This window comes from Saccharomyces cerevisiae, chromosome XII (assembly GCF_000146045.2).
Source record: "Saccharomyces cerevisiae S288C chromosome XII, complete sequence".
NCBI lineage: Eukaryota > Fungi > Ascomycota > Saccharomycetes > Saccharomycetales > Saccharomycetaceae > Saccharomyces > Saccharomyces cerevisiae.
This window is the reverse complement of record NC_001144.5, coordinates 214,719-239,186: the sequence shown is the minus strand read 5'-3', so window position 1 is coordinate 239,186 and position 24,468 is coordinate 214,719. Positions and strand designations below refer to the sequence as shown.

Sequence of the window (24,468 nt, the reverse complement as noted above, 5' to 3'; positions counted from 1 at the left end):
TGATTTAGTTTTTTTCTGGTGGTTGTCAAGCCTCTCTCCACTTGGTGATAGTTGCGAAAAATGACAGCGGATATTAATGGATATTAGCGGGAATAAGCACATTTCCATATTGATTATTTGTATGTCTAGCAACTTATAAGATGAATTATAAAAGGCATATAAGTTCTTCTTGGTACTGAATACATGACACTCTCACTACTGTACTAGAGACTTATTGTCGATAAAAGAACTCAACTGCCTCAATAGGAATTTTTTTACTAAAGCAATCACTGATTATGAAGGTTTTTATGCATACAATCCTCACAAAGGTGCAGCGATTGCATTTGTCGTTCTGTTTGGCATTTTAATCCTTTCTGCCTTGGTGCAGATCATAATGGCAACACACACGAGCAAGAGACGTATTCATCGCTGGGAAAACAATGAGTTGTCAGAGGAAAATTCCACAATAATATACTTTCCTGCCCGCGGTTTGATGTGGACACATTTTCCTTTCGTTTTAGGGATTTGTTTAGAGTTCGTGGGTTATGTGTTGAAAATAGTCTTTATCAATAGCCCCTCGATTTCGACTTTCATTGCTCAATCGGTGCTTCTATTGATAGCACCTTCACTTTACGCCCTTAGTATTTTTATGTTGTTCAGCAAAATGGCACGTCTAATTCTTATGGAGGCATATATGTTAATTCCTGCGAAATTTAGTACAGTTTCTTTCGTAGTGGCAGATATGATTGGGCGTGTCCTACAGGCTGTAGGAGGTGGGTTGTTATCCTCATGGAACAGCAGGAATACTGGGCGTATCCTAATTATTGTGGGTCTTTTCATTCAGATATTTTGTTATACCTTTTTAACGTTCAGTCAACTTTTTCTTCACTATAAAATGAAGGCAACGCCTAGTAAAATTGTGCGGGATAGTAATGAATGGTTCCAGTACAATTTTATACTTTTAGCTGGGATATTGCTGGTTAATGGTAGAACCATTGTCAGAGTAGTACAATTTCTAATGGGCTTACAAAGCTATATAGGTCAGCACGAATGGTGCCTTTACGTTTTCGATACAGTTCTAATGTTTTTACTACCTTTGATTTTCCTAGCAACCTTTCGCGCAAGAAATTTGTTCAAGCTGCAGGATAAATCTGTCAATATTCAATTAAACAAATTATTAGACAAGGAATCTGTGTCTGAAGATTAAGTAGTCAAAAATTTATTAATTAAATAGTTGGATAATATTTGTGCTGGGCATTAGAAGTCAATCTTGTCTTTTCCTTTATATGGTGCAAAGATTATCATGGTTAACGAATCTATTTTTTTTCGTGTCGTTTTTGTTTTTGTTTTTGTTTTTGTTTTGTCTGCTTGACACTCCATAGGAAGAGTAAATGAAGAACCTACCAGACCTAGGGACCAAATAGCATTACTAAACTACAAAGAAACAGCTATCTTTACAGTGTAAAGTATTTTTGAGTTTTTATTAAAGAGTTTGAAGTTGACTATGTCAGGAGAAGAAGAAGTAGATTATACAACGTTACCCCTAGAAGAGCGATTAACGTACAAGTTATGGAAGGCACGTTTAGAAGCTTATAAGGAGTTAAACCAGCTTTTTAGAAACTCCGTTGGCGACATCAGTAGGGATGACAACATACAAATTTACTGGAGGGATCCTACATTATTTGCACAATATATAACTGATTCTAATGTGGTCGCTCAAGAACAAGCCATTGTTGCCTTGAATAGTTTAATAGATGCCTTTGCGTCATCGTCTTTGAAAAATGCACATAATATTACTTTAATATCAACATGGACACCATTGCTTGTGGAAAAGGGCTTAACGTCCTCAAGGGCTACAACGAAGACGCAGTCGATGAGCTGTATACTCTCACTATGTGGTCTTGATACATCTATTACGCAATCGGTGGAATTGGTAATACCCTTTTTCGAGAAAAAACTGCCAAAATTAATTGCTGCGGCAGCCAATTGTGTTTATGAGTTGATGGCTGCATTCGGGCTCACTAATGTGAACGTTCAAACGTTTCTACCAGAATTATTAAAGCACGTACCTCAACTAGCCGGTCATGGTGATAGAAACGTTCGATCACAAACGATGAATTTGATTGTCGAGATCTATAAGGTTACGGGCAACAATAGCGACTTGTTAGAGGAGATACTGTTTAAAAAATTAAAACCAATTCAAGTGAAAGATCTTCATAAATTGTTTGCAAAAGTTGGTGACGAGCCATCGTCATCGAAAATGTTATTCGAGTGGGAGAAAAGAGAATTGGAAAAGAAAAGAAGCCAAGAGGAGGAAGCCAGGAAAAGAAAGTCCATATTATCGAATGATGAGGGGGAATATCAGATAGATAAGGATGGAGATACATTGATGGGGATGGAAACGGATATGCCACCATCAAAACAGCAAAGTGGAGTTCAAATAGACACCTTCAGTATGCTACCGGAGGAGACGATCCTCGATAAACTGCCTAAGGACTTCCAGGAAAGGATAACGTCGTCCAAATGGAAAGATAGAGTGGAAGCGCTGGAAGAATTTTGGGATAGTGTTCTATCGCAGACTAAGAAGTTAAAAAGCACCTCGCAAAATTATTCCAACTTATTGGGGATATATGGCCATATTATCCAGAAAGATGCAAACATTCAAGCTGTTGCACTAGCCGCTCAATCAGTAGAATTAATCTGCGACAAACTAAAAACACCAGGCTTTTCCAAGGATTATGTTTCACTAGTCTTCACTCCCTTGTTAGACAGGACAAAGGAAAAGAAACCTTCTGTGATAGAGGCCATTAGGAAGGCATTATTAACCATCTGCAAGTATTACGATCCATTAGCCTCCAGTGGACGCAATGAAGATATGTTGAAAGATATTTTGGAGCATATGAAGCACAAGACACCTCAAATCAGAATGGAGTGTACGCAATTGTTTAATGCAAGCATGAAAGAAGAAAAAGATGGATACTCGACCCTGCAAAGATACTTGAAGGATGAAGTGGTACCAATTGTGATTCAGATCGTCAACGACACCCAACCTGCTATAAGAACTATTGGATTTGAGAGTTTCGCCATTCTAATTAAAATATTTGGCATGAATACCTTTGTGAAAACATTAGAGCACTTGGATAATTTGAAAAGGAAAAAAATTGAAGAAACGGTCAAAACTCTACCTAATTTCAGTATTGCAAGTGGTAGTACCCATAGCACTATTGAAACGAATAAACAAACTGGGCCAATGGAGAATAAATTTCTCCTGAAAAAAAGTTCTGTACTTCCCTCCAAGAGAGTGGCATCTTCACCGCTGAGAAATGATAACAAAAGTAAAGTGAACCCAATAGGGTCAGTAGCCTCCGCATCAAAACCATCAATGGTAGCTGCTAACAATAAATCGAGGGTCCTGTTGACGTCTAAGTCTTTGGCAACGCCAAAAAACGTAGTAGCTAATAGCACTGACAAGAATGAAAAGTTGATTGAAGAATACAAGTACAGACTGCAAAAACTACAAAATGATGAGATGATATGGACCAAAGAAAGACAAAGCCTATTGGAAAAGATGAATAATACAGAAAATTATAAGATCGAAATGATTAAAGAAAACGAAATGCTAAGAGAGCAACTAAAGGAAGCGCAGTCTAAATTGAACGAAAAGAACATTCAATTAAGATCCAAGGAGATTGATGTCAATAAGCTGTCTGATAGAGTACTGTCACTAGAAAACGAGCTTAGAAACATGGAGATCGAATTGGATAGAAATAAGAAAAGAAATGATACAAACTTGCAATCGATGGGTACGATTTCATCATACTCCATACCTTCTTCCACCGTGTCAAGCAACTATGGGGTAAAATCTTTATCTTCCGCTTTGCCATTTAAGGAGGAGGAAGATGTCAGAAGGAAAGAGGACGTCAACTATGAAAGAAGATCAAGCGAGTCCATCGGCGACCTGCCGCACCGCGTAAACTCTCTTAACATACGGCCGTACAGAAAAAACGGCACTGGAGTGAGCAGTGTCTCCGACGATTTGGATATCGATTTCAACGATAGTTTTGCCTCAGAAGAAAGTTATAAACGTGCCGCTGCAGTGACATCTACCCTAAAGGCCAGAATTGAAAAAATGAAGGCCAAATCAAGGCGGGAAGGGACAACCAGGACGTAAAGGGTAGCCTCCCCATAACATAAACTCAATAAAATATATAGTCTTCAACTTGAAAAAGGAACAAGCTCATGCAAAGAGGTGGTACCCGCACGCCGAAATGCATGCAAGTAACCTATTCAAAGTAATATCTCATACATGTTTCATGAGGGTAACAACATGCGACTGGGTGAGCATATGTTCCGCTGATGTGATGTGCAAGATAAACAAGCAAGGCAGAAACTAACTTCTTCTTCATGTAATAAACACACCCCGCGTTTATTTACCTATCTCTAAACTTCAACACCTTATATCATAACTAATATTTCTTGAGATAAGCACACTGCACCCATACCTTCCTTAAAAACGTAGCTTCCAGTTTTTGGTGGTTCCGGCTTCCTTCCCGATTCCGCCCGCTAAACGCATATTTTTGTTGCCTGGTGGCATTTGCAAAATGCATAACCTATGCATTTAAAAGATTATGTATGCTCTTCTGACTTTTCGTGTGATGAGGCTCGTGGAAAAAATGAATAATTTATGAATTTGAGAACAATTTTGTGTTGTTACGGTATTTTACTATGGAATAATCAATCAATTGAGGATTTTATGCAAATATCGTTTGAATATTTTTCCGACCCTTTGAGTACTTTTCTTCATAATTGCATAATATTGTCCGCTGCCCCTTTTTCTGTTAGACGGTGTCTTGATCTACTTGCTATCGTTCAACACCACCTTATTTTCTAACTATTTTTTTTTTAGCTCATTTGAATCAGCTTATGGTGATGGCACATTTTTGCATAAACCTAGCTGTCCTCGTTGAACATAGGAAAAAAAAATATATAAACAAGGCTCTTTCACTCTCCTTGCAATCAGATTTGGGTTTGTTCCCTTTATTTTCATATTTCTTGTCATATTCCTTTCTCAATTATTATTTTCTACTCATAACCTCACGCAAAATAACACAGTCAAATCAATCAAAATGTCTGAAATTACTTTGGGTAAATATTTGTTCGAAAGATTAAAGCAAGTCAACGTTAACACCGTTTTCGGTTTGCCAGGTGACTTCAACTTGTCCTTGTTGGACAAGATCTACGAAGTTGAAGGTATGAGATGGGCTGGTAACGCCAACGAATTGAACGCTGCTTACGCCGCTGATGGTTACGCTCGTATCAAGGGTATGTCTTGTATCATCACCACCTTCGGTGTCGGTGAATTGTCTGCTTTGAACGGTATTGCCGGTTCTTACGCTGAACACGTCGGTGTTTTGCACGTTGTTGGTGTCCCATCCATCTCTGCTCAAGCTAAGCAATTGTTGTTGCACCACACCTTGGGTAACGGTGACTTCACTGTTTTCCACAGAATGTCTGCCAACATTTCTGAAACCACTGCTATGATCACTGACATTGCTACCGCCCCAGCTGAAATTGACAGATGTATCAGAACCACTTACGTCACCCAAAGACCAGTCTACTTAGGTTTGCCAGCTAACTTGGTCGACTTGAACGTCCCAGCTAAGTTGTTGCAAACTCCAATTGACATGTCTTTGAAGCCAAACGATGCTGAATCCGAAAAGGAAGTCATTGACACCATCTTGGCTTTGGTCAAGGATGCTAAGAACCCAGTTATCTTGGCTGATGCTTGTTGTTCCAGACACGACGTCAAGGCTGAAACTAAGAAGTTGATTGACTTGACTCAATTCCCAGCTTTCGTCACCCCAATGGGTAAGGGTTCCATTGACGAACAACACCCAAGATACGGTGGTGTTTACGTCGGTACCTTGTCCAAGCCAGAAGTTAAGGAAGCCGTTGAATCTGCTGACTTGATTTTGTCTGTCGGTGCTTTGTTGTCTGATTTCAACACCGGTTCTTTCTCTTACTCTTACAAGACCAAGAACATTGTCGAATTCCACTCCGACCACATGAAGATCAGAAACGCCACTTTCCCAGGTGTCCAAATGAAATTCGTTTTGCAAAAGTTGTTGACCACTATTGCTGACGCCGCTAAGGGTTACAAGCCAGTTGCTGTCCCAGCTAGAACTCCAGCTAACGCTGCTGTCCCAGCTTCTACCCCATTGAAGCAAGAATGGATGTGGAACCAATTGGGTAACTTCTTGCAAGAAGGTGATGTTGTCATTGCTGAAACCGGTACCTCCGCTTTCGGTATCAACCAAACCACTTTCCCAAACAACACCTACGGTATCTCTCAAGTCTTATGGGGTTCCATTGGTTTCACCACTGGTGCTACCTTGGGTGCTGCTTTCGCTGCTGAAGAAATTGATCCAAAGAAGAGAGTTATCTTATTCATTGGTGACGGTTCTTTGCAATTGACTGTTCAAGAAATCTCCACCATGATCAGATGGGGCTTGAAGCCATACTTGTTCGTCTTGAACAACGATGGTTACACCATTGAAAAGTTGATTCACGGTCCAAAGGCTCAATACAACGAAATTCAAGGTTGGGACCACCTATCCTTGTTGCCAACTTTCGGTGCTAAGGACTATGAAACCCACAGAGTCGCTACCACCGGTGAATGGGACAAGTTGACCCAAGACAAGTCTTTCAACGACAACTCTAAGATCAGAATGATTGAAATCATGTTGCCAGTCTTCGATGCTCCACAAAACTTGGTTGAACAAGCTAAGTTGACTGCTGCTACCAACGCTAAGCAATAAGCGATTTAATCTCTAATTATTAGTTAAAGTTTTATAAGCATTTTTATGTAACGAAAAATAAATTGGTTCATATTATTACTGCACTGTCACTTACCATGGAAAGACCAGACAAGAAGTTGCCGACAGTCTGTTGAATTGGCCTGGTTAGGCTTAAGTCTGGGTCCGCTTCTTTACAAATTTGGAGAATTTCTCTTAAACGATATGTATATTCTTTTCGTTGGAAAAGATGTCTTCCAAAAAAAAAACCGATGAATTAGTGGAACCAAGGAAAAAAAAAGAGGTATCCTTGATTAAGGAACACTGTTTAAACAGTGTGGTTTCCAAAACCCTGAAACTGCATTAGTGTAATAGAAGACTAGACACCTCGATACAAATAATGGTTACTCAATTCAAAACTGCCAGCGAATTCGACTCTGCAATTGCTCAAGACAAGCTAGTTGTCGTAGATTTCTACGCCACTTGGTGCGGTCCATGTAAAATGATTGCTCCAATGATTGAAAAATTCTCTGAACAATACCCACAAGCTGATTTCTATAAATTGGATGTCGATGAATTGGGTGATGTTGCACAAAAGAATGAAGTTTCCGCTATGCCAACTTTGCTTCTATTCAAGAACGGTAAGGAAGTTGCAAAGGTTGTTGGTGCCAACCCAGCGGCTATTAAGCAAGCCATTGCTGCTAATGCTTAAACTCACCCAATGACCGATATATTGTGTTTCTATACTGTGTTTGTTATATATAGTTTACCTTTTTTAGACAAAAAAACAGAATTATATATTATCCTTATGTTTTGTTATTTACTCGGAAGCACACAATTGCCCACCACACAAAGGAGGTGGAGGAAACAATTAATTTTTCACACAAGAGGTATATATTTGGAGAAAAATGAAGAATGAGATACTTTTCTTCCGATTACTTAAGTATTACGGCTCTGAAATTTTCTCGAGCATTAGATGATTAAATCAAAATGACATAGTATTTCGCAACCTTTCAGTTGGGCTTTGTTTAAGAAGTGGAATACTTTTGCTTGAGTTGTTTAGTTTTATTTTATCCACTGTTGTCTTAACAAATATTTTCAAGACCGGTAAGCCGAAGATGAAAAATCATTATTAACTCATTTTTTGAACAAAAATATAAACAAAAGAAAGGCAACGCACAATTTTAGAGATACATAAAACGCAGTGGATGTTAAAAATAACAGCGGTACAGAAACGCCTGTCTCGCTCCAATAATAATTATACAAATTTGAAACCGAACGCAATGTGCCAAGAAATGTAAACACACTATAGAAAAAAATAGAACGGTGCACATTGTGCTAGCATATCTGCTTGGTTCTGAACAAGAAGCACCTGGCCACTTTCTCCTAGCCCAATTCTTGCCAAGTTTTCAACCTCAATCTTTTGTGTTTGAACAAGCATGTATGAGGGGTCAAAATTTAGTGGAGGCCGCTTACAATCCTTCTATTTCCTCTGGACCTCATTAGCCGTCTGGCCAGACCTAAGCGTCATAATCTGGAGAATTTCATTGCATGCGAGAATATGATAAGTAAGAACTTGTTTATTTATACAAGTTCCACCCACTCATACACGGCTACAATTATGACGTATAATAACGTTTCGTCTAGCCCACCTTTTTTACTTTTGACGTTTTATTTCTTTCGAGGATTTGGCCAAGAATGCCCCGAACAGCGGAAAAAATGGCGTCGCAGTTTCAGATGTATAGACTCATCTTGTAGAAAAAAGAATGCAAGAATGAAGTCTTTTCGTGGTGTTTTGAAAACACTATAAACAAACCGTCAACAAACATTTTGTATAAATATTTAGCTATATATTGAATATCTTGACCAGTAAAGCACCTTGAGAAATTGTAAGCTTGAAGAACGTACTTTGATATCCCTCCGTTTCATCATCCTATAGCTCGTCAACAAATCAAAAAAAATATGAAGATCAGTCAATTTGGCTCTTTAGCTTTCGCCCCAATTGTGCTACTACAACTGTTCATTGTTCAAGCGCAACTTCTCACAGATTCAAATGCTCAGGATTTGAATACTGCCCTTGGACAGAAAGTGCAATACACCTTTCTTGACACTGGAAATTCTAACGATCAACTACTTCATCTTCCAAGCACCACCTCTTCCAGCATTATTACTGGTTCATTAGCTGCTGCTAATTTCACCGGTTCTTCATCATCGTCGTCTATACCAAAAGTCACTTCCAGCGTCATAACATCTATAAATTACCAATCCTCAAATTCTACGGTAGTCACCCAGTTCACGCCATTGCCTTCTTCGTCGAGAAATGAAACAAAAAGCTCTCAAACAACTAATACTATAAGTTCAAGTACAAGCACAGGAGGTGTAGGTTCAGTCAAGCCATGTCTTTACTTCGTTTTAATGTTAGAAACAATCGCTTATTTGTTTTCTTAAACAAATATATTAGGTTCAAGGTCTTCGCAGGTGTAAGAAAACCCGTGGTCTCCATATTCTTAAGTATGATAAATAAAAAAAAACTTAATAAATTATTAATTGCTTCAAACCTTTTTCTTTTTTTAGTTTTTAATATTTCAAACGTTATCTTCATTGAACGCCCAAATAGGGAAAAATCCTGGCAAATTTTTTATTGCTGTCATCCAAGGCTATGCTAGAAAATTCAAGAGCTTGGATGATTTAAAAAGACACTCTCAATCGAGAAAGTTTATTCTTTGTTATTCTGCTTTACCTGATCATATTCCGGCGTATTGTTTCTAATCAAGTGATTTCGATATCCAGTTACGAACCATTTACAACATTCCTGAAAATATTGCGTATCAATGATATTTGCTCCTTCTTTCTCCCTCATTAAAAATATTCTCCTGGTAAGCTTTCTAATCAGCCACAGTTTTGCTGCCAAAACTTTAACGTCTAGTTCCAATGACGATACACTTGCCAGGTCCGCAGCTGCAGATGCAGACATGGCATTCTTCATGGAGTTTTTAAACGATTTCGACACCGCTTTTCCACAGTATACCTCATACATGATGCAAAACCATTTAACCCTACCTCAACCTGTTGCTGACTACTACTATCACATGGTTGATTTGGCCTCAACAGCAGATTTACAATCTGATATTGCTCAGAGTTTTCCGTTCACTCAATTCCAAACATTCATTACGGCCTTTCCATGGTATACCTCTTTGCTAAACAAAGCCTCCGCCACCACCATATACCTTCCCCAACACTTCATAACAGGTGAGACAGAAGCTACCATGACTAACTCATCTTATGCCAGCCAAAAAAACTCCGTTTCCAATTCTGTTCCTTTCTCGACAGCGAACGCAGGCCAGTCCATGATTTCCATGGCTAATGAAGAAAACAGTACAACAGCACTTATATCCGCATCAAACTCTTCTTCAACATCCAGAACTAGTCAATCACAGAATGGTGCCCATGCCAAAAGCTTATATTTCCCCATGGCGTTGTTCGGAATCTTTGCAGTTGCCCTTTAAGTGCCTCAACCAAATTTGACAATTTAATTCCATGGGAGGTCCGCCATCCCTTTTCGCTTTTTTTATAATATGTGTATTATTTATACAAATATGTATATAAGTATGTACTTTTTCAATGGACAATTCGATTTTAAGAGCGTTTTTAGTGACAACGATGAACATCAACTTTGTACAGTATCAAACGATTTATTTTTAACATATTATTATAACTTCTGAATGGCGTTGCCATCTTGGCCAAAATCTTGTCTTTTCTGTCGTTTTATGGCAGGCTTTTGTTCTTTGATGTTAATTCGGCAATACCGACGCCTTTGATGTTCATCAAACAGTCTGAAAAAAATACACCTAAATGCCTCTACAAAAAAAAAGGTAAGGTAAGAGTGTTATTGACCGGAAGCTGTAAGAAACTGAACACGTGGAAAATGCACTTATGGCCAGTCAGTCCGCCCCAATTGCTTAGAATTCCACCCCGCAACGCCGAATTAGGTGAGGGTACTAAAATAGATGATTGCAATATTCTTCAATCAATGACACTACCCCAGGCCAATGTTCTTATCATGCTAACCCCAACAAGAGTGCTCATTTACAACTTCAAACCAATGGCACTAGTAGCTAGCCATGAACGAACAATGGCTTCTCTTAAGGAATTTGGCGATAACAGATCAATGAAACGATCAGCTCCATATAATGATATCATCGAAGGGCTTATTTCAAAAAAGGACTCGCAATACTTATTGTGGCACCAGGGAAAGCTGATATTTTACGTAATGACTGATAAAAACTTCCTTTTAACATACCAAATTTTAAAAAACTGCACAAATGAAATAATTTTCAAAGAATACGGCATACCCGTCATAGAGCCTCTTTTAATGAGTGAAGAAGAAGCGAACAGTGCTGAATATGACTATAACAACGATGATGATACTCTCACGGTATTTGATAAAAATAGTTCTTCAAGAATTATACAGAATGGATTTGGCATAACTAAGGAAAAAGGGTTTTTACACTTTCTTTCTAATCAAGAAAACATTGATGAACTCCCCGTGAAAAAACTAGAACTTCGTTTAAAAGTAGTTCTTAAATTTGACTATGAAATCATAGACATGATTGGCATCAAGACATTTTCCAAAGTCGGGGATGGGCGTTATGAAGAAGTTTTGATAGTTTTATTCCCTCATGGATTACAAATACTTACAATATCGGATTTTAAAGTTAGCAAGAGCTCGTTGGTTGAAGTGAAGAAGGGATCCAAGACAATTGTGTGTAATAAACAATTAATGGTTTTATCTCATGATTCCGTCGAAAAGCAGACTATTGTAAGCATTATAGACATTGAAAAGCAAGCTGTTGAAGCAATACCGTTAACGGACACACCAGATGAACTTTTGACTTGCCTAGAAGTTAATGGATACCTGGTGGTCGTTTACAAAGAAAAAATAATCTGCTTTGATACAAGAATTAAAAAAGTAAGCCATTCTTGGAAACCACCATTTGTGATAAAACTTTGCGATAAAATTAATGATAAAATATTACTTTTGGTTTCTGAGGATAGTGTTAACATTCATTTTTACACAGAATTTGGGAATCTGCTATTCGCTACATATTTTGACGAAGATGATTATAATGGTGATAACAATAATGACAACAGCAAGGATAAAAATGAGAAAAAGGCGGCTGAATATAAAATTTCTGATTTTGTATGCTTGGATAAATCACTAATAACAGTGTCTCATTCCGGAAAATATCAAGTTTGGAAATTATGGGAAGAAATAAAACAAACACAATTTGATTTCAGAAACCCAAAATGTTACGTATTAACCAATACGAACAATGATGTAATCATATATTCACCTGTGACAAGTTCTTCAATCAATAATGATAATTTACAAGTCATAAAACTTCCTACAAAGACTTTCAATAATCATATTGCTTTTGTAAAAATTAATTCTTCCTTGAGGTTATTTGCTACTTATGTGTCGAACAAAAACATACTGCTTATCCACAATCTAGAGACCAATATGTGGTCTAGTTTTGCTGACCAAAACGTGTTGGATTTACATTGGCTAGGTGATAATTATTTGGTTTGTCATATGAAGAATGATGATGGCTCAACAAATCTGAAATGTCTGCAGATTCCACTGCAAGAAGCGAATCCGGACGTGGAACTATCAGATTATGTCATGTGGGAATACAATGTTCCAGAGAATACGATTGTTTTCAGTTTACATGTTAATACTTTATCCCGGTATAAGTTGTTGAAAATGAAATCCAAGAATCACAATGCTTCTGAAAAACAACCTGATGCATTGCTTAAAACTGCCGAGATTATTTTAGTTACTGATACACAGACAATTGTCTTCGATGTAATTTCTACTGTACATCCATGTGGATTAAACATCATCAAAAAATTCTACCAGTATCTCAAAATTAACATTCCAATTGATGTTTTACCCAACAAAATTGAGTGGATAATTAACATGAAGGAGGGCTTGTTATTTTTTGCCGATAGGAAATTTATAAAGCTTGGCAAAGTGGATGGAGGGGGCTGGCAAACCTTAACTTTGTTGGATAACATAGAAAAAATAATCGATGTTATCAGGGACGAAATATTTGTAGTTCAAGGCCATAATTACGTCGTATACTCTTTGGAAGATTTATGGGATGATAAAAAGCCACTAGTTTCCATTCCAATCGAAGAAGATTTGTATCCAATATCAACCACCCCAGAAACAGCTACAACACATACACTTCACTGCATTTTTAACGCGCGATTTTCCAAATTGGTGGTGAAACACCAAATATACCTCGACCAATTAATCTTAGCCAAATTAGAAGACAACACAGATTTGGAGGATATTTCACACAATTATCGTTTTTTAAAGCCTTACAAATTTGCACTCGAAAAGATTTTGTCTACTAAAATACTGCGAAGCGACTCTTTGGATGATATCCTGAAATTAATTAAGATGTATGACAACACCGATCCTGAGCATAATATTTCACCACCAACCCACAGTGGTATGTTAGAAATTATTAGTAATTGTTTAAGGAAGATCGAAACTAAATACTGGAACCATCTATTCACTAATCTAAAGATGACACCAAGAGATTTATTAGCACTCTGTATCGAAGAAAATGAGGCTAAAATGCTTGGCGTACTTCTGTTAGTGTTTTTAAATTACGATGAGAAAGATTTGGGAGATGATCTACATTTTAAGAAATCAGATTTAGGGACTGAGGAAAGCAAAGCTCTAAATGATAACTCTACAAAAAAGTCAGAGAAATCTGTCACTAATTTATTGAAGGATGAAGAATTAATGCTTAAAGTCTTAGAGCTTTTGGTGACAAGTGCTGCAAACGCCACAGACCCAATTAAAGCTACCGATTCGTGGGACATGTGTTTCCAATTAATACGCTTACTCAAGGAATTAGACAGAGAAAACAACACACAATTGGTTCAAAAAGCACTCGAGAGATTCAAATAAATCTATATGACACCATGTATTCTTTACCATATAGCTTCATAACATTGACCAATCAATTTTCAGAAATGCGTCGCGCGTAGTTTTGCCCGATATCCCCATCCCTTCAGGATCTTTAAAAGGTGATGAAAGATGCACCAGATAGAAAAGTTGCATTAAAATGATTAGCAGAGATATACAAATATTTTAGTAAGAATACATAAAGTATCTTTGCTTTCACAAATAGGAACAAGCACATAAATACAGTATAATAGACATGGCTGATCAAGAAAACTCTCCACTACATACAGTTGGTTTCGATGCTAGATTTCCCCAACAAAACCAAACAAAGCATTGTTGGCAATCTTATGTGGATTATCACAAGTGTGTTAATATGAAGGGCGAAGATTTTGCTCCGTGCAAGGTCTTTTGGAAGACCTATAACGCCTTATGTCCCCTAGACTGGATCGAAAAATGGGATGATCAAAGAGAAAAAGGTATTTTCGCAGGTGATATCAACTCAGACTAAGGATCTTAGTTTCGTTTTTAGTAATGTGCACTTAGCCTTTTTTATATCATTATTATTAATTACTAGAATTCATTTTTGCGTAGTAGACCTACACGGGATGAAGGATATCTATATGAAAAGTAAAGTAACAATAGGAGATAATGAAAAAGTGATATCATACGCTAACGAATGTTCATGATGGAGCCAAATTCCTAAAAATCAAACAAACAGAAAAAAATGAGAATGATGTGGGGTACTGAAGTTTTATTTTTCATATTTATTTTTAATTATAGTAAGTAGCCATTTCTATATATATTCAAAAATTATTTGACCCTCGTAACATCTGCCACTGCACTGAAAAGAACAAGGCAATGGATAACGCTGATAAAGACGTCAGCATGAACTTTCAATTCACTGAGATAGCAACATTTTCGAGGATTATATAAGGGGTACTAATCTCTTCTAGTCATCGTTTGAAATACATTCAGGCTGAGAAAGATAAACGCTGAACATGTTGAGAATAAGGCACTTCCTGGGACCTACTAAAAGATAATAATATAGTATTTGAAGAGACCTTCATCAACAGCCTGAGATCGGCACACATCCTTCACAAGCGCCCCAGTTCCAGACTGAAGTACACATTTCTATCTCTTACAGTCACTACTTGCGATTGCTACTACTAAACGAAATGATGGCTGATTTCTGAATGTCAATTCTTTACTTATTGTTCTATCAGGCTAGAAGGATAGTAACATAAACTTCTAAAGTACCTTTAAAGAGCCTCAATGCACTGCCTTAACAAGCAAATGACAATTTTCCTATCAATTGTTTCACGAAATACGTTTGTCGTAATTTTACGCATTACAGGTCAGAAGGAGACTAGATAAGGCCGATTCTCCGAGTACTGTTGAACCACAGGCTTCAGCAAGTGAAAACCAACAGACAAAACAAGGAAAACAGCAAGATTAACCGTTTATATTTGCTTCTACTACCTCAACGGAGAATGGAGCAGGCCTTTGAAAACGCTCCTACTTTTGAAATTGCCTTTGTAAATATTGTATCTCCAGCCGCGCTTAGCTAAGTGGATATCACTAGATTAAAAAACACTCTCGAGCTACCCTATGAAGACAAGATTCATCCATAAACTCCCTAAGTGGGTATCCATTAGATGCCAACTACTTCACTCATGCAATACATACAGCAATTGCAAGACTTGTGATTTTAATCCAAAAGAAACTTCCCTGGGTGTCATGAACCCAATCAATGGCCGTAACTCTTCGTATGGTCAGTTTATAACTCTCAATCACGTTTCCTCGCTCATACCCTAACAGGTACGACTCCTCTGATCATATAGAGGGATTTTAATGTTTCTGATTTGGGAAACATTCAATTTTTCTCCTGACAACCGTTTAGTGTCAAACATTGGATATTGCCCTCGTTCAGAGGGCACAGAATAAAATTTGATTTCTGGTTCATTTTCTTGGCCAAAGATTAATTGAAGTTGTCAAGGCATGCCAAAACTTCCTTTAAAGGTATCATCCCTGTACCGAACATTCCTGTGCTCCTGTATATATCATAATAAGATATAGGTAGTACAAAGGCGCGGATCCGTATACGAGATCTATAAAAAAAGCATTGTTGAAGAAAGGGCAACTGCATATTTGTAGTGGTGAAGAGTATGGGATAGGGGAGCCCAAGTAAGAGAAATATCAGCAGTGAAATAGCTATTCAACAATTTATCTGTTCGTCCGTCGCTTATTAAAAAACGGCATATAAATAGAGCAGCTTTGATTAACTCTTTCCGACAATTTGGCATTGTTATTTACATTCGAGTGAGCTCACATCTTCACTAAAAAGATCTACAAAAGTTCAATCGAAAAAAATGGTCAAACTAACTTCAATTGTTGCTGGTGTCGCTGCTATTGCTGCTGGTGTCGCTGCTGCCCCAGCCACCACTACTTTATCTCCCTCTGACGAAAGAGTTAACCTGGTCGAATTAGGTGTCTACGTCTCAGATATCAGAGCTCATTTGGCTGAATACTATATGTTCCAAGCTGCTCATCCAACTGAAACTTACCCAGTTGAAATTGCTGAAGCTGTTTTCAACTACGGTGATTTCACCACTATGTTGACTGGTATTCCCGCTGATCAAGTCACTAGAGTCATCACTGGTGTCCCATGGTACTCCACCAGATTGAGACCAGCTATCTCCAGCGCTCTATCCAAGGACGGTATCTACACTGCTGTTCCAAACTAAGCCGATGGCCTCACAATTGGTATTTAGCACTGGATTGCTTTACGAACGGATAAAAATAATTATGATTTGACGGTAAGAAATAATTAGATATACATACGTATACAAACATATATATGTATTACAGGTACTTTTAATCAGTTGCACTGTGTTCAAAAAGATATTTTTTAAATGCGGGGGGAGATTCAAGTTTTGTTCTCGCATTTAAATTTCTGCATACAATTTGTACTTACAAGAACCTTATACGATTCCAGTTGAGACACGTACTGATATATTAATGATCATATTAAGAATCTTAATGCTTAAAACTTCTCTTCAATTCAGCATTTGATCTGTGGCAAGTTAATCTTGTTCCATTTAACGTGGATTTGACTTGCCATGATCTTCCCATAAAGCGGTAAATAGCCTTTTTGGTAAAAAATTGAAAGTTTAAAAGTACGGAACAAACTTTCGAGTTTTTCCTCAAAGGCCCTTCACAACACACGAGAACTAAAAGGTAGTTAAGACAGGAACTTGCCGTTAAAGTTTACTTTCTCCTTCAAAGTATAGGAAATAATGAAAGAGGCAGAACTTAGTGCGACAGAAAGCCAAGATGAGATCCCAAAGTCTAATTCCTTATTAATTATAGAAAAATTAACAAAGGCCGTTTGTAGCCTTTATTTTATAAATTGTTTTATGGTGCCATCAGTAGATAATTTGATTGAAAAGTACCCAAAAGCAATCATCATTAAGATCATAGATATGATTCTGGGGGCGGTAACAATTTCCCTCGTTATTATAGTTTTCTTTTTATATCGAAAGAACGGTCATTTTAAAAATGAAAATAAAACAAAGCCAAAGAGATGTTCGAAGGTAGTATGTCCCAGCTGTGCTGCCAGAAAAAAGTATCCTAAATGGTTTCAGCTAAAGTATTTGTTATTGGTATCAATGACTGCTTTCAGCTTCTACTTTTGTACCAAAATTAGGTTTTTTTTTAAAACTGACCAAACTATTAATTTACACCGACTATCACAGCTATTTAGATTGCAGCTAGGCTGGATATGTACTACTGCATTATTATTCTATTTTTACGATGCGTTGATATTACATAGCGGGTTCATTGAAGGGTATAGATGTGTCAATGGAAAGGGAGCGATGTCTGAAGGTAAAACCGGGCAATTAAATTGAGGATTTTACCTAATATGTATTATTTTGGAATTAGCTTGAAATGTGAAGGTATCATTTTACTGTTGCATATTGGATAATTGGTAAAGTTACGCAAAGTATTCAATATCATCTTCTTGCATTACTCGACCATTGAGAATAATTTACTATATAGTTTGAATACGAGATTACACCTCGACAAAAGTAGTTCTATTATTTGCACGTAACAATTATCAGAAAATGGGTGAACTTCGTATTAATTGTTGGGATTTCGTTGTTGATATTAGGTATACAAAATATACTAGAAGTTCTCCTCAACAGTCTTGGAATTCACGAAAGGGAGTTGATAGTTCTGATAATAAAATCACTTTGTCTTCCTTTCTTTTATACTTTGTCATTCATTATTCTACTACATTATCAATTTGTTAGAATGAAACTCTAAAACATCATCTGTTTAGTAGTATTTGCGTTACTAGTCAATTATGATCGTTGACTCTTATTCTAACAGCTAGTAATATTACCCCCGTTACGTATGAAAGTGTTGGAATAAAAATCCACTATCGTCTATCAACTAATAGTTATATTATCAATATATTATCATATACGGTGTTAAGATGATGACATAAGTTATGAGAAGCTGTCATCGATGTTAGAGGAAGCTGAAACGCAAGGATTGATAATGTAATAGGATCAATGAATATAAACATATAAAACGGAATGAGGAATAATCGTAATATTAGTATGTAGAAATATAGATTCCATTTTGAGGATTCCTATATCCTCGAGGAGAACTTCTAGTATATTCTGTATACCTAATATTATAGCCTCTATCAACAATGGAATCCCAACAATTATCTAATTACCCACATATATCTCATGGTAGCGCCTGTGCTTCGGTTACTTCTAAGGAAGTCCACACAAATCAAGATCCGTTAGACGTTTCAGCTTCCAAAATTCAAGAATATGATAAGGCTTCCACTAAGGCTAACTCTCAACAGACAACAACACCTGCTTCATCAGCTGTTCCAGAGAACCCCCATCATGCCTCTCCTCAACCTGCTTCAGTACCACCTCCACAGAATGGGCCGTACCCACAGCAGTGCATGATGACCCAAAACCAAGCCAATCCATCTGGTTGGTCATTTTACGGACACCCATCTATGATTCCGTATACACCTTATCAAATGTCGCCTATGTACTTTCCACCTGGGCCACAATCACAGTTTCCGCAGTATCCATCATCAGTTGGAACGCCTCTGAGCACTCCATCACCTGAGTCAGGTAATACATTTACTGATTCATCCTCAGCGGACTCTGATATGACATCCACTAAAAAATATGTCAGACCACCACCAATGTTAACCTCACCTAATGATTTTCCAAATTGGGTTAAAACATACATCAAATTTTTACAAAACTCGAATCTCGGTGGTATTATTCCGACAGTAAACGGAAAACCCGTACGTCAGATCACTGATGATGAACTCACCTTCTTGTATAACACTTTTCAAATATTTGCTCCCTCTCAATTCCTACCTACCTGGGTCAAAGACATCCTATCCGTTGATTATACGGATATCATGAAAATTCTTTCCAAAAGTATTGAAAAAATGCAATCTGATACCCAAGAGGCAAACGACATTGTGACCCTGGCAAATTTGCAATATAATGGCAGTACACCTGCAGATGCATTTGAAACAAAAGTCACAAACATTATCGACAGACTGAACAATAATGGCATTCATATCAATAACAAGGTCGCATGCCAATTAATTATGAGAGGTCTATCTGGCGAATATAAATTTTTACGCTACACACGTCATCGACATCTAAATATGACAGTCGCTGAACTGTTCTTAGATATCCATGCTATTTATGAAGAACAACAGGGATCGAGAAACAGCAAACCTAATTACAGGAGAAATCCGAGTGATGAGAAGAATGATTCTCGCAGCTATACGAATACAACCAAACCCAAAGTTATAGCTCGGAATCCTCAAAAAACAAATAATTCGAAATCGAAAACAGCCAGGGCTCACAATGTATCCACATCTAATAACTCTCCCAGCACGGACAACGATTCCATCAGTAAATCAACTACTGAACCGATTCAATTGAACAATAAGCACGACCTTCATCTTAGGCCAGAAACTTACTGAATCTACAGTAAATCATACTAATCATTCTGATGATGAACTCCCTGGACACCTCCTTCTCGATTCAGGAGCATCACGAACCCTTATAAGATCTGCTCATCACATACACTCAGCATCATCTAATCCTGACATAAACGTAGTTGATGCTCAAAAAAGAAATATACCAATTAACGCTATTGGTGACCTACAATTTCACTTCCAGGACAACACCAAAACATCAATAAAGGTATTGCACACTCCTAACATAGCCTATGACTTACTCAGTTTGAATGAATTGGCTGCAGTAGATATCACAGCATGCTTTACCAAAAACGTCTTAGAACGGTCTGACGGCACTGTACTTGCACCTATCGTAAAATATGGAGACTTTTACTGGGTATCTAAAAAGTACTTGCTTCCATCAAATATCTCCGTACCCACCATCAATAATGTCCATACAAGTGAAAGTACACGCAAATATCCTTATCCTTTCATTCATCGAATGCTTGCGCATGCCAATGCACAGACAATTCGATACTCACTTAAAAATAACACCATCACGTATTTTAACGAATCAGATGTCGACTGGTCTAGTGCTATTGACTATCAATGTCCTGATTGTTTAATCGGCAAAAGCACCAAACACAGACATATCAAAGGTTCACGACTAAAATACCAAAATTCATACGAACCCTTTCAATACCTACATACTGACATATTTGGTCCAGTTCACAACCTACCAAAAAGTGCACCATCCTATTTCATCTCATTTACTGATGAGACAACAAAATTCCGTTGGGTTTATCCATTACACGACCGTCGCGAGGACTCTATCCTCGATGTTTTTACTACGATACTAGCTTTTATTAAAAACCAGTTTCAGGCCAGTGTCTTGGTTATACAAATGGACCGTGGTTCTGAGTATACTAACAGAACTCTCCATAAATTCCTTGAAAAAAATGGTATAACTCCATGCTATACAACCACAGCGGATTCCCGAGCACATGGAGTCGCTGAACGGCTCAACCGTACCTTATTAGATGACTGCCGTACTCAACTGCAATGTAGTGGTTTACCGAACCATTTATGGTTCTCTGCAATCGAATTTTCTACTATTGTGAGAAATTCACTAGCTTCACCTAAAAGCAAAAAATCTGCAAGACAACATGCTGGCTTGGCAGGACTTGATATCAGTACTTTGTTACCTTTCGGTCAACCTGTTATCGTCAATGATCACAACCCTAACTCCAAAATACATCCTCGTGGCATCCCAGGCTACGCTCTACATCCGTCTCGAAACTCTTATGGATATATCATCTATCTTCCATCCTTAAAGAAGACAGTAGATACAACTAACTATGTTATTCTTCAGGGCAAGGAATCCAGATTAGATCAATTCAATTACGACGCACTCACTTTCGATGAAGACTTAAACCGTTTAACTGCTTCATATCAATCGTTCATTGCGTCAAATGAGATCCAACAATCCGATGATCTTAACATAGAATCTGACCATGACTTCCAATCTGACATCGAACTACATCCTGAGCAACCGAGAAATGTCCTTTCAAAAGCTGTGAGTCCAACCGATTCCACACCTCCGTCAACTCATACTGAAGATTCGAAACGTGTTTCCAAAACCAATATTCGCGCACCCAGAGAAGTTGACCCCAACATATCTGAATCTAATATTCTTCCATCTAAGAAGAGATCTAGCACCCCCCAAATTTCCGATATCGAGAGTACCGGTTCGGGTGGTATGCATAGATTAGATGTTCCTTTACTTGCTCCCATGTCCCAATCTAACACACATGAGTCGTCGCACGCCAGTAAATCTAAAGATTTCAGACACTCAGACTCGTACAGTGACAATGAGACTAATCATACAAACGTACCAATATCCAGTACGGGTGGTACCAATAATAAAACTGTTCCGCAGACAAGCGAACAGGAGACTGAGAAAAGGATCATACACCGTTCACCTTCGATCGATACTTCCTCATCAGAAAGTAATTCACTACACCACGTCGTTCCTATCAAAACGTCAGATACCTGTCCTAAGGAGAATACAGAGGAATCTATTATCGCTGATCTTCCACTCCCCGATCTGCCTCCAGAACCTCCTACCGAATTATCAGACTCCTTTAAAGAACTCCCACCGATAAATTCTCATCAAACTAATTCCAGTTTGGGTGGTATTGGTGACTCTAATGCCTATACTACTATCAACAGTAAGAAAAGATCATTAGAAGATAATGAAACTGAAATTAAGGTATCACGAGACACATGGAATACTAAGAATATGCGTAGTTTAGAACCTCCGAGATCGAAGAAACGAATTCACCTGATTGCAGCTGTAAAAGCAGTAAAATCAATCAAACCAATACGAACTACCTTACGATACGATGAGGCAATCACCTATAATAAAGATATTAAAGAAAAAGAAAAATATATCCAGGCATACCACAAAGAAGTCAATCAACTGTTGAAGATGAAAACTTGGGACACTGACAGATATTATGACAGAAAAGAAATAGACCCCAAAAGAGTAATAAATTCAATGTTTATCTTTAACAGGAAACGTGGCGGTACTCATAAAGCTAGATTTGTTGCAAGAGGTGATATTCAACATCCTGACACTTACGACCCAGGCATGCAATCCAATACCGTACATCACTATGCATTAATGACATCCCTGTCACTTGCATCAGACAATAACTACTATATTACACAATTAGACATATCTTCGGCATATTTGTATGCAGACATCAAAGAAGAACTATACATAAGACCTCCACCACATTTAGGAATGAATGATAAGTTAATACGTTTGAAGAAATCACTTTATGGATTGAAACAAAGTGGAGCGAACTGGTACGAAACTATCAAATCATACCTGATAAAACAGTGTGGTATGGAAGAAGTTCGTGGATGGTCATGCGTATTTAAGAATAGTCAAGTAACAATTTGCTTATTCGTTGATGATATGATATTGTTCAGCAAAGACTTAAATGCAAATAAGAAAATCATAACAACACTCAAGAAACAATACGATACAAAGATAATAAATCTGGGTGAAAGTGATAACGAAATTCAGTACGACATACTTGGCTTAGAAATCAAATATCAAAGAGGTAAATACATGAAATTAGGTATGGAAAACTCATTAACTGAAAAAATACCCAAACTAAACGTACCTTTGAACCCAAAAGGAAGGAAACTTAGCGCTCCAGGTCAACCAGGTCTATATATAGACCAGCAAGAACTAGAGCTAGAAGAAGATGATTACAAAATGAAGGTACATGAAATGCAAAAGCTGATAGGTCTAGCATCATATGTTGGATATAAATTTAGATTTGACCTATTATACTACATCAACACACTTGCACAACATATACTATTTCCGTCCAAGCAAGTGTTAGATATGACATATGAATTGATACAGTTCATATGGAATACGAGAGATAAGCAATTAATATGGCACAAAAGCAAACCTGTTAAGCCAACAAATAAATTAGTTGTTATAAGCGATGCATCGTATGGTAACCAACCGTATTATAAATCACAAATTGGCAACATATATTTACTTAATGGAAAAGTAATTGGAGGAAAGTCCACCAAGGCTTCATTAACATGTACTTCAACTACGGAAGCAGAAATACACGCGATAAGTGAATCTGTCCCATTATTAAATAACCTCAGTCACCTTGTGCAAGAACTTAACAAGAAACCAATTACTAAAGGATTACTAACCGACAGTAAATCTACAATCAGTATAATTATATCCAATAATGAAGAGAAATTTAGAAACAGATTTTTTGGTACTAAAGCAATGAGACTAAGAGATGAAGTATCAGGAAATCATCTGCACGTATGCTATATCGAAACCAAAAAGAATATTGCAGACGTAATGACCAAACCTCTTCCGATAAAAACATTCAAACTATTAACAAACAAATGGATTCATTAGATCTATTACATTATGGGTGGTATGTTGGAATAAAAATCCACTATCGTCTATCAACTAATAGTTATATTATCAATATATTATCATATACGGTGTTAAGATGATGACATAAGTTATGAGAAGCTGTCATCGATGTTAGAGGAAGCTGAAACGCAAGGATTGATAATGTAATAGGATCAATGAATATAAACATATAAAACGGAATGAGGAATAATCGTAATATTAGTATGTAGAAATATAGATTCCATTTTGAGGATTCCTATATCCTCGAGGAGAACTTCTAGTATATTCTGTATACCTAATATTATAGCCTTTATCAACAATGGAATCCCAACAATTATCTAATTACCCACATATATCTCAGAAAGTAACATGCGTGCTTTCTATGAGGTTGAAGAATAACACTCATCTTAGCCACAGTGGAGGGTTTACCTATGAAAACAGTACTAAGTAGTCAAATAATTTCCTCTCCTTTGTACGCGTTTTAGGGCACATGGCGCAGTTGGTAGCGCGCTTCCCTTGCAAGGAAGAGGTCATCGGTTCGATTCCGGTTGCGTCCATTTATTTTTTACTTTTATTCTCCTTTATTTTTAACAATTTCTAGAATAACTCGACTCGATTCCAAGAAAACCCCTTAAGCAGAGCTATATATCCTTATATTTATTCGTAACACTGCAATGTGAACATATAGTACAGCAGAAAAGATTACCTTCTGCATTATCTA

General features: G+C 37.4%; 11 protein-coding genes and 1 non-coding gene across 12 annotated transcripts, besides 5 other annotated features; all 12 read left to right on the top strand.

The window, feature by feature from the left end:
* Positions 1–373: 373 nt before the first annotated feature.
* Positions 374–1,186, top strand: YLR046C (uncharacterized protein; the record flags this gene model as incomplete). The annotated part of the gene is made up of 1 exon (NM_001181933.1): positions 374–1,186. One exon carries the CDS (start codon positions 374–376, stop codon positions 1,184–1,186), a length of 813 nt encoding a protein of 270 aa, NP_013147.1.
* Positions 1,187–1,483: 297 nt separating this feature from the next.
* STU2 (Stu2p) lies at positions 1,484–4,150 on the top strand (the record flags this gene model as incomplete). Its single annotated transcript, NM_001181932.1, has 1 exon — positions 1,484–4,150. The coding sequence occupies one exon, from the start codon at positions 1,484–1,486 to the stop codon at positions 4,148–4,150; it is 2,667 nt and encodes an 888-aa protein (NP_013146.1).
* A 955-nt stretch (positions 4,151–5,105) lies between these two features.
* PDC1 (indolepyruvate decarboxylase 1) lies at positions 5,106–6,797 on the top strand (the record flags this gene model as incomplete). The annotated part of the gene is made up of 1 exon (NM_001181931.1): positions 5,106–6,797. The coding sequence occupies one exon, from the start codon at positions 5,106–5,108 to the stop codon at positions 6,795–6,797; it is 1,692 nt and encodes a 563-aa protein (NP_013145.1).
* Positions 6,798–7,173: 376 nt separating this feature from the next.
* Positions 7,174–7,485, top strand: TRX1 (thioredoxin TRX1; the record flags this gene model as incomplete). The annotated part of the gene is made up of 1 exon (NM_001181930.1): positions 7,174–7,485. The coding sequence occupies one exon, from the start codon at positions 7,174–7,176 to the stop codon at positions 7,483–7,485; it is 312 nt and encodes a 103-aa protein (NP_013144.1).
* A 280-nt stretch (positions 7,486–7,765) lies between these two features.
* Positions 7,766–8,008: an origin of replication (ARS1211; Autonomously Replicating Sequence).
* A 727-nt stretch (positions 8,009–8,735) lies between these two features.
* On the top strand, positions 8,736–9,221 carry NFG1 (Nfg1p; the record flags this gene model as incomplete). The annotated part of the gene is made up of 1 exon (NM_001181929.1): positions 8,736–9,221. One exon carries the CDS (start codon positions 8,736–8,738, stop codon positions 9,219–9,221), a length of 486 nt encoding a protein of 161 aa, NP_013143.1.
* Positions 9,222–9,604: 383 nt separating this feature from the next.
* On the top strand, positions 9,605–10,279 carry AFB1 (Afb1p; the record flags this gene model as incomplete). The annotated part of the gene is made up of 1 exon (NM_001181927.1): positions 9,605–10,279. One exon carries the CDS (start codon positions 9,605–9,607, stop codon positions 10,277–10,279), a length of 675 nt encoding a protein of 224 aa, NP_013141.1.
* A 311-nt stretch (positions 10,280–10,590) lies between these two features.
* RIC1 (Ric1p) lies at positions 10,591–13,761 on the top strand (the record flags this gene model as incomplete). The annotated part of the gene is made up of 1 exon (NM_001181926.1): positions 10,591–13,761. One exon carries the CDS (start codon positions 10,591–10,593, stop codon positions 13,759–13,761), a length of 3,171 nt encoding a protein of 1,056 aa, NP_013140.1.
* A 253-nt stretch (positions 13,762–14,014) lies between these two features.
* Positions 14,015–14,266, top strand: COX12 (cytochrome c oxidase subunit VIb; the record flags this gene model as incomplete). Its single annotated transcript, NM_001181925.1, has 1 exon — positions 14,015–14,266. One exon carries the CDS (start codon positions 14,015–14,017, stop codon positions 14,264–14,266), a length of 252 nt encoding a protein of 83 aa, NP_013139.1.
* Positions 14,267–16,127: 1,861 nt separating this feature from the next.
* PAU23 (seripauperin PAU23) lies at positions 16,128–16,502 on the top strand (the record flags this gene model as incomplete). The annotated part of the gene is made up of 1 exon (NM_001181924.1): positions 16,128–16,502. One exon carries the CDS (start codon positions 16,128–16,130, stop codon positions 16,500–16,502), a length of 375 nt encoding a protein of 124 aa, NP_013138.1.
* An 8-nt stretch (positions 16,503–16,510) lies between these two features.
* Positions 16,511–16,967: an origin of replication (ARS1210; Autonomously replicating sequence).
* An 87-nt stretch (positions 16,968–17,054) lies between these two features.
* On the top strand, positions 17,055–17,666 carry YLR036C (uncharacterized protein; the record flags this gene model as incomplete). Its single annotated transcript, NM_001181923.1, has 1 exon — positions 17,055–17,666. One exon carries the CDS (start codon positions 17,055–17,057, stop codon positions 17,664–17,666), a length of 612 nt encoding a protein of 203 aa, NP_013137.1.
* Positions 17,667–17,920: 254 nt separating this feature from the next.
* Positions 17,921–18,181: a long terminal repeat (Ty1 LTR).
* Positions 18,182–18,519: a long terminal repeat (Ty1 LTR).
* A 1,760-nt stretch (positions 18,520–20,279) lies between these two features.
* On the top strand, positions 20,280–23,747 carry YLR035C-A (gag-pol fusion protein; the record flags this gene model as incomplete). The annotated part of the gene is made up of 1 exon (NM_001184318.1): positions 20,280–23,747. One exon carries the CDS (start codon positions 20,280–20,282, stop codon positions 23,745–23,747), a length of 3,468 nt encoding a protein of 1,155 aa, NP_013136.1.
* Positions 23,748–23,769: 22 nt separating this feature from the next.
* Positions 23,770–24,107: a long terminal repeat (Ty1 LTR).
* Positions 24,108–24,231: 124 nt separating this feature from the next.
* Positions 24,232–24,304, top strand: YNCL0004C. Its single transcript has one exon. It is a non-coding gene; the product is annotated as a tRNA-Ala (tRNA).
* The last annotated feature ends 164 nt before the right edge of the window (positions 24,305–24,468 follow it).